Raw genomic sequence first — 9871 nt, forward strand, 5'->3', positions numbered from 1 at the left:
ACCCCCTGGTTTTCTAATGTATCAACATTGAACATGCTTATTTTGTAGTTTATATTAATATAAGTTTTGATTTTTTTTGAATTGTTTACTATGTTCATCAATCAATGCTATATATATATATATATATATATATATATATATATGAACTAGAGCCTATTACATAAGTGGTAATCATTTGATCATTCAAGTTTAATTTCTTTATTGAATGCTTGTTTTGTTCTTTGTTGTAATTGAGCTTTTTTTTTTTGTTGATTTTGATTCTAACTTATTGAATGCTTGTTTCGATTGTTGGATTTATGTTCTATGTCATCTAAATCATGGTTGGCAGATATTAGAATTGAGAATTTGGGAGTATGCTATTTGATTAAGTACATTTTTTGGGGGTATAAGGGTTATTTCTTGTTTCATTAGTACTATTTTTTGAACTTGGGAAAATCCATACATGGTAGTAAATTATTCTGAAAAATGTAACACCAATTAAACAATAACTAGATGATATGATTCTTTTTCATATAAAACACTCTTGTTATTTGTTTCTTTATTTATTACACCATCATTTGCCTTAATAATTAACGATTTCAAAAAACCAATGAACTAAATTTCAAAATGAAAATGAAATATTAACTAGACATTTTTTTTAATGTTTAACGTTTTCTGTAATTGTTGTAACTTTAGATTCCCATATTGGAGGAAGCCCTTTAAGGATTTTCCAAATCATCTCATAGGTTGAATATGTTTTTCCTAAAGCATTGAGGGAGTTTATAATACGTGTAAACCTTATATACATATTTGTTATAGTTTCATCCATGTTCATTTTCAAAGTTTCATATTCGCTTGTGAGCATGTCTATTCTACTATCTCTAACATCTATGATTCCTTCGTAGGTCGCTTCTAGTTTATCTCAAATTTCCTTTACTGTTTTACATGTCATAACTCTATTGAATTCATTAATATCAAGTGCACAATATAGGGTGTTTAGTGTACTAGAGTTAACCTGCAGCATTTTATGATCTGAATCATTCATCTCTTTTTCATATTTAGGGACTTCTTTTCCATCCACAAGTTTGGTAGGGATTAGGTTACCATGTGTAACAATCTTCCAAGTCTTCCAATCCATTGTTTGAAGATAGATTCTTATGCGTTGTTTCCAAAAGGTATAGTTGAGTCCACAAAATATGGGTGGTCTAGTTAAGGATTGACCCTCACCAAAAGGGAGCTACTCTTATTTGTGCGATTTCGATCTTTATATAGTTTCTAATTAAGATTTACTATAACCTGTCTCTGATACCAATTGTAAGTTGAGATGTAGTCCCAAGAGGGATGTGACTTGGGTTCAAAAATTTACTTTTAAATCTTTTTATGAATTCTTAAACTCTTTTAATTCTTTCAATGAATTCTTAATTTTTTGTTGATTTAGTAATCAAACAAAAACTTAGTTCTTTTTTTCAATCCACAACCACACAATTAAACAAAAACTTAATTAACCAATCAAACAACCAAACCAAACAACCACAATATATTCAACCAAGATATGAGATTTAGCTTTTATATAAGTTTCAACTTTTACAGTCCTGTGTATGTTTGTAAGCCTTGTAAATAATGAAATTTGATTCAAAGCAAACCACAACTCAAATTCCCAATTAACTCATAATTTAAATAAACTTCTAGTTAATGTGTCTTTGGGTGTTAACCAATCAACATACTCCCTTTGAGGTTTTCGCAAAGATATTGATCAACCAACGTACTCCCTTTCGGTTTTCGCAATCCCAAAACCAAATTAATCTTTAACTTATTTAATTTCCAAACTACGTAGCATATATGATCAAGAACTTAAATCATCCACACAGTTTATAGGTATGCTGAAAAATAAAGAAAGTAAGTGAAAGAGAAGGAGACCAAGGTTTTTACAAGGTTCGGCATATCCCCAACCTACGTTCTCGCCTTAGGCAAACCATCTAAGGATTCCACTATACCTGTTCCTTTCTGGGCGAAACAAAACCATTACAAGTGATACCCCACGCTCAAACACTCATTCACTATGCTAGCGCAATGCCTCTCCAAGCGATACCCCACGCTTGGGCACTCCTTCAATAAGTTAGAGTAATCACCTCTTTAAGCGATACCCCAAGCTTGGTCAATGATCCAACAAACTAGAATCATAAAAAACACTACAAGAATACAAGATAATTGCTGCGTACAAGAACACTCTCTCAAAAAGCAGATTAGTACATATTCAACACTATATAATTCAATAATTAAATATCAATATGAAATACAATGAAGCTCAAATATAGATTTCACCAATATCCTTCTTAGATGAAGATCAGCAGTAGAAATCATATTTGAGATGATTAGCACTTCAGTTTCTCAGCGAAAAAGTATTCCAAGATAGAAAGCAAGAGAATTTTGTTTGCAAGAAAGCTTTCAACAGATTTTCAATTCTTTCTTTCTTCTTAGTTGTATTTGATTTGTGAAACCATGAATTTAAAGGCTTAAAAAAATAATTTTGTGATGCCCAAGTTTACTTTGAGTATTTCCCAAGTTTTCATTAATTTTGGGGCACAAGAAACCTTTAATCAGAAATTAAAACATTTAAAATTTCTAACTGTTAACAGTGTTCAAATGACTAAACTTTTGGGTTCAGTCTTTTAATGTTCCTTAATGCTTTGAAAAATTTGAACTGGACACAAGGTCAGACAATTGAACTGAGGTTCAGACTTTTGAAACCCCAGTTCAGACGACTGAACTGAAGGTTCAGTCTTCTGAGGGTGTTCTGCCTGTTCTGTGTTTAACAAATAAATCTTCAAACGACTGAACTAAATTTTCAGTATTCTGAGGGAATTCTTCAGACGTATGACGTAAAACTTCAGGCTTCTAAAGTACACCTTCAGTTTTCTAAGGGTACACCTCAGACAACTGGACAGACTAAAATCCAGTTTTTCACTTTAGTTTTCAAAAATTTCTTTGCTCTCTTGCTTTAAGTATTTATAAAACATTTTTCGAGGTTTTGAAATAAGCTCTTTAAGTCCATAATTAACCCTGAAAGAGTTTCAAAAATATTTCAAAAGATATTCAAAATAAGAAGTACTTACATAAAGACTTCTTATGACTTTAGACATTCTAAGCACTAAAGTCTTCATGCTTGTTCAGGCTCTCTTGCTTTGTCTTTCTTCAACTCCATTTTGTCTTCAAACTTTAATATATTTTAAGCTTTTAGCAAGTCCTCTTTAACATCCATGTTTTAACTCTTTAAGCTTCATTTGTTCATCTTTTTTTGAAGTATAAGCTTTCAATGATCATTTTGAGCATTTAACCTTGTATTCTCATACATGAGTCCTAAAATATAATCACTTAACCAAATATGTTAAGTTCATCTTGTTTGTTATCATAAAAATAAGATTTTAACTTTTGTAAGGCCAACACATACAGTTTCTACTTAAGATACAACTTGTTCATCAACGACTTGAACATATACTGACTCTCTAGTTTCAGTCAGACTGCTGTCAGTGATTCCTCATCCATTACATGATACATCTTGTCATCAGCTAGACAAAGCATGATAGTCGCCATAGCCTTCGCTTCCAATTCCTTCCAACTCATGTCGTTCATGCCTTCCAGCTGCCTTCCGTATAATGTCTTCACCACACCCTGCTACGCTAACAAGCCCTTAACCCTCCTCTGCCATAGTCTGAAATTTTTTCGATCCGTCGAACTTGACAATGTCGAACCTCATAGAAGAAATCTCAGCCATTGTAAATTGGCTCTAATACCAATTTGTTGTGCAAATTAATGCATAGCGGAAACCCCAGATTAAGTAATGGGACAATTAACGATGAACAATATGAAAAACACAATCACACAAATAATAATGAAAATAATAAACACACGACACAAGAATTAACTTGGTTTGACAAAATGTCTACGTCCACAGGAGCAAGCGGCGACTGAAATTCAATATCAATCAAAAATCAGGGTTACAACATCAAATATATATGATAAACCTACACGTAGAAAGGGACTAGGAAGTTCCCCAAATACCACTGTATCCTTTTGAGGATTTGCCTCCGAATCTTCAACCTATTGATCTTTCTAATTCAAAATTAAAAAATAGTGTCGAACAAAACTGTCAATGATTTTAGACAAAACGTCGACAATTTCTTCGTTAGCTTGAAATTGTCGATGATTTCAGACAAAACGTCGGCGGTTTCTTCCTGAACCTGAATCGTCGATCAAATCATCTACTGTTTCTTCCTACAGACCGATTTCATTGTTTTTTCTCAACATATTTTCTCTGTGTATGTGTTCCACTCAATATGAGTCACATACTATAATAATTTTAATGTATTTTAAAAATTAATGAATATTCCATTTCATTATTTATTATTTATACTAAACATGAGAATGGAATGGAGATTGAGAATATTCATTTCATTCCATTCTTGTATGATTCTATGCTTGTCAACAAATAGTAAAATCCTACGTACGAACATAGAATAAGTCATCGTTACAAGCTCATCTTATCTAAATTGCTCTCACAAGGTGGAAGATTGATTTTATTAAGACATGTATTTTCTAGCATGCCTATTTATTTGATGTCTGTTATTAAGATTTCGCAGGTCACATATTCTCGCATTAACTCTTTTCTTTCAAATTTTTTATAAGGAGAGGTGAAAGATAAAAGGAAGATTCATTGGCGCTCTTGGAGGAAAATTTGTAAACCTACATCGAAAGGGGGTCTGAGCCTGAGAGATCTTAAGGAAGTTCAGAAATCTCTTCTCATGAAATTTGCCTTCAGATTGCTCGCTTCTAACAATCCGTGGGCAGATTTTTTCAAAGCTAAATATTGTAGAAATGATCATTTACTAAAAAGGAAGGGAAGATCAAATGACTCTCCATTTTGGAAATCAATTATGACCACCATTCTAGAAGTTATGGATAATGTTAAAATTTTGATGAGAGGTGGGAACTCTTCTTTTTAGTTCGACAGGAGGCTGTCATCAGACCCGTTATCTTTGAGCACTGAGGATATTTTGAATAAGAAACTGTGTATTAAGGATTGCTAACTAAATAATAATTGGAACTCTGATTTAGTACGAGAATTGGTTGGTGCTGATAAAATAAGAGAAATTTTGCAACAGGTGCCGGCGGGTAAAAGTGGACATGATATTTTTGTTTGGAAGCCTGCTCCAGACGATAATTTTTCTACAAAAACGGCTTAGGAGGCAGTGAGGAGCAGAAGTGATAATTTTTTGTGGAATGACTGGTTTTGATATTCTTTATTACCTAGAAGAATATCAATGTGTTTATGGAAAATCTGGTTTAGATGTTTGGCTGTAGATAATAGAATTCAGACCAAAGGAATATCGATGGCTTCGACTTGTAATTATTGCGTTTAGAAAAATCCAGAAAACATTAATCATATTCTTTCTTTAGGAGAGGTGGCTTCAGAGGTTTGGCGTCGGACTAGTGTGGCATTGGGGATTCCTTTCCAACGATCTCTTCCTTGGAAAAAATAAAATGGCAAATTGATTCCACTATGCAAAAAAAAAAATCGTCTATTAAAGGTATTTTAATCGGGCCGATTCCATGTTTGATTACGTGGTGCCTCTAGAATCGAAAATGTAAAGCGAGAATGAAAAAAGTTTATCAAAGTGCAAATCAGATGTGGAGAAGTATTCGATTCTGAGTTAGTTTTATTGCTGAGAGCACCATTTCTTTTCAAAAATTGAAAAAGTCGGACATTAAGATTTTGAATGAGTTTCAAATTAAGCATTAGGAAGTTTGCGATAGGCTTGAAAAAATAATTTCATGGATTAAACCTCCAACATGGTGGATAAAAATTGTGACGAGAGTTGTAGGGGCAATCCGGGTACTTCAGGAGGTGGATGAATTATTCGGGATTGTCATGACATGGTAAAAGCGACTTTTTCAAGTTATTTTGGCAATTGTACGAATAATAGTGCGGAATTAAAAGCAATCAGGGAAAGAATTCGTTTGTGTAAATGTTTGCATTATATTAATGTGATAGTTGAAAGTAACTCGCGAATTGTAGTTGATTGGTTTCGAAAAGATAGATATACTTTGTGGTATCTTTGGAAATTTTGGGAGGAGCTTGTGGTAGAGTTAAAAGGAGTGAATATCATGGTGATGCATCAATATAAGGAAAGCAATAGTGCGGCTGATTTTCTTATTAAAGAAGAAGAAATAGGAAACAATGTAATCTACGAAAAACATCTTCTACCACGTTATCCAAAAAGTATCATTCGAATAGTAGATAGGTGAGGCTTGTTTTCGTTCGTCGTTAGTACATCTTTAGAGTTTCGTTTGGTATATTTTATTTTATTTTATTTTTTTTGTTATTTTTATATTTTTATCTCTTTTATTAGTTATGTTTAATTTTGTTTGTCCTAATTTAGTTAGTTGGTTTTAAGTTGTAACCACGGTATTATCCCGTTAAAAGTAAGAGTTTATTAATAAATGTGCCAAAAAAAAAAACACTCATCTTAAAAATAGTATAGTTGTATATTTAAGTTCACCTTCACGTGAGAAGGAATATGAATAGTATAGTGGTTCAAATACTTGAATTTATATTGAGATTGAATGATGGAGAAAATCTCGGGCTCCATATAATTTTGATTTAGGAGTATATTTGGGAGAGAAACAAAATGATGCGAGAGAATCTTGGGTTCGAATTGGATCCATATATATATATATATATATATATATATATATATATATATATATATATATTCTGATTTAGGAATCACGCTTTGCCTTGTATCATTTTCACCCCTCTGTCCTCTCCTCTTTCTTCTCTCTTTTCTAAGAAAATTATTGCACTTTCCTCCTCTAATTTATTTATCTCCTCCTTTTCCTTCTACAATTTTCTAGGCCTTTTTTTTCACTCTCTTTTGTATCCCTTCAGTCCTTCCTGTTCTTCCTCTCCCCCAATTTGAAAAAGGAAAAAAAAAATTATTTTCTGATACAGTTTATGAACTAATTATGCGTCATTAATTTGTTTTCGAAAATAAATAAGTTGAACATATCCGTCATTGCTGCTGCTATGCTAGGGTTTGTTTAAACACCAAATTGATATGAAATGGGCGCAGTAGAAGAGCAGAATATTAGAGTTCATCCTTGGAATTAATGCAAAATGTAGAATTGTTTCTCTCGGATTCAATAGAGTATCACAAATTGTGATACTTTTAATAGTCACTTGTTGGGTCATAAGACCGAGGAATAGTGATTGGTCAAATCTTGATTTCTATATACTCTCCTTTGTACACGTCCTATTTGAATTTTCACAAAAATATAAATAAAAAAAAGTATTTTAACAAAATTTAAAAACAAATAAACAAAAATCAGAGAGAGAGAGAGAGAGGAGACATATAGATTCGATCAGAACCATACCAAACCGCTTCCTTCACCCTGGGCATTCAATGGAGGCCCAGCTGCACGTGGCACGTGTCGTCGTCCGTCGGATCAGTGATCTCGATCTTCCGCTTCTTGATGGGTCGCGGTTTGATCGGCTCCATGCCCAGAGTCAGCTCCAGCTCTACCTCTCCATCCTCACCTCGGCTACTCGGCTCGGGGAGCGACTCCGGCTCGGCTCGAGACAGCAGCGACGCTTCAGCTGTCTCCGCCGAGATCATGCTCTCCGTCTCCGGCGTATCCGACGGGTGCGTCACAGAAGAATCGTGGCTTGTCGATCGGTTCAACTCGTCGGGACTACACCCCTCACGTTTTAACGCCGTAACTCGACTCGATTCGAAGTCCGAAGGCGGAACCCCACCTGGCTTGGGCTTGTCGACGGAGCGCTTCATCCGGTATCGAGTCCGGACGCGGTGAGGGTCGGCGAAGACGTCGTCCTTGGAGACGTGGCGAATGTCGCAGAACTTGAGAGGGGGCATCTGGCTGTTCGCGGCAGTTTCAGACGCGACTGGCGTGATGGGGGAACCTTGAAGGACGGCTTCCACGGCCGCCTCGCATATATGCCAAGTTCCGCCCCAAACTAACCCCACGGAACCGCAGATGGGGTTCACGATTCTCCCACAAGCCTCGTAGAGCAAAGACCTAAAAACAACTGCAACAATAATAACAAAGTAGAAAAATGACCGTCAGATCCAAAAATGTCTAAATAAATTTTTTTAAGAAAAAAAATATTTGTGGGGGGTTGTGGGGGGGGGGGGGGGTTTGGAAATAAAGGGGATGGGCGGGAAAATTAGAGGATGAAAACAGAATGGAAACGAACCAGGACGGAGATGATCAGGGCCGGCGTTTATAAGGTTCATTAGGCCGGCTCGGCCGTAGAATTTAGCAAGGAAAACGGTGGCGTTTGCTTGGGAGTCGGGGCTCTTTATCCACTGCAGGCATGGCCTTATACTGCAGTTCTCGCTGCATCCCTTCCTCAGCACCCGGCAACCATTACAACTCATCCGCATTGTTAATTTCCAATTTCTTCTTCTACTTCTTCTTCTTCTTCTTCTTCTTCTACTTGTTTTAGAACTCGAAGAGAAAGAGTTTGTTTTGTAAACACACAGAAAGATTATGTTTTTGAAACCTCAATCATAGAGAGAGAGAGAGAGAGAGAGAGAGAGAGAGAGAGAGACTATTTCTTCTTCTATTTTTTTAGAACCCGAAGAGAGAGAGAGTTCGTTTTGTAAACACTCAGAGAAAGATTATGTTTTTGAAACCTCAAAGAGAGAGAGAGAGAGAGAGAGAGTTCAATTTGAAAACACTCGAGAGATTATGCTTTCGAAACCTCAAACATAGAGATAGAGAAACAGATCGATAGAGAGAGCGAGAGTTTCATGCGAATGAAGATCGAGATGCGTATATTAAGGATGTGGGTGGGCCGCTGGATTTTCGGAACCAAGGCCTGCAGCTGTTTTCACTTTTTTGGTTTTTCTTTTCCTTGGTTTTTCCCAAAGGGGGAGGCCACATTCACGTATCCGGTTTTCAACATTTTCGGACAGTGGGGACTCCAGCACAGCATTTTCCCTATCTCCTCAACCACTCCCGTCCATGGCGCGTGCACCACCCACTCCCGGACAGCACCATCCAAGCACTAGGACTTGCTATGCCGGTGAGTCCTTACTGAAGCCTGACAGAAAATATCACCTTCGTCCTGATTCCTGAATCCGCCGGTGCACGGGGCTGCATGGGTTAAAACAGCAAGTGTGGCGGCGCGTGTGTTCTACTTCCAGGTGGCAGTGTGCGATCGAATCGCCACCAGCTCCCGGTTTTCGGGAACTCTCAGGTTTTTAAAAAAAATTCCGTTTCCTCTTATGAAAACCCGGTTTTGGGAAAACCGGGTACCGGTTTCTGGGTTTGTGACGGGACTGTGGGCGCCCCACGGCCGCACCAACAGTTGCCGGTTTTAGCGGCTTTCCTCGTGCTCGTGCTCGTGCTCATCGCCCTTATCCTAAAACGCAGGAGCTCATGGCAATCCCAAATCTGCAGTTGCGTACATTGGGCAGCGTGGATTCCAATTATGATTTTTGCTCACATTTTGACTAGTCAACATTTACATAAGATGGGGAACGTGGGTTATATATTTTTTAAAAATCGTGAAAAAAAAAAAGCACACATAATAATAGAAGAGCACAAAATTTTTTAAGAGTTAAAAATAAAAATAAAAATATTGATTAGGGAATGACTATGATAGGGAAATTATTGAAGATTGTTTATTGATAAAGCCAAAGAGCTTTTTTTTGGCTCAATAAATACTTTAGATTAATTAATCTTTTGCACACAAATAGATGATGATGAAAAAATTTGTGGGTGCATTTAAAATTAAAACTTTTTAAAAAGGAATTTTAAAAGAGTAACTAAGGTAGTGTTGATGTATGGATTTGAAATTAAATAGAAA

General features: G+C 36.0%; 1 protein-coding gene across 1 annotated transcript; it reads right to left on the minus strand.

The window, feature by feature from the left end:
* Nucleotides 1-7117: 7117 nt before the first annotated feature.
* On the minus strand, nt 7118-9220 carry LOC131166660 (LOB domain-containing protein 40). The gene is made up of 2 exons (XM_058125240.1): nt 8252-9220; nt 7118-8083 (listed from the first exon to the last, which is right to left on the minus strand). The coding sequence occupies exons 1-2, from the start codon at nt 8439-8441 to the stop codon at nt 7437-7439; spliced, it is 837 nt and encodes a 278-aa protein (XP_057981223.1). The 5' UTR covers nt 8442-9220; the 3' UTR covers nt 7118-7436.
* Between the last annotated feature and the right edge of the window lie 651 nt (nt 9221-9871).

This window comes from Malania oleifera, chromosome 1 (genome assembly GCF_029873635.1).
Source record: "Malania oleifera isolate guangnan ecotype guangnan chromosome 1, ASM2987363v1, whole genome shotgun sequence".
Lineage (NCBI taxonomy): Eukaryota > Viridiplantae > Streptophyta > Magnoliopsida > Santalales > Ximeniaceae > Malania > Malania oleifera.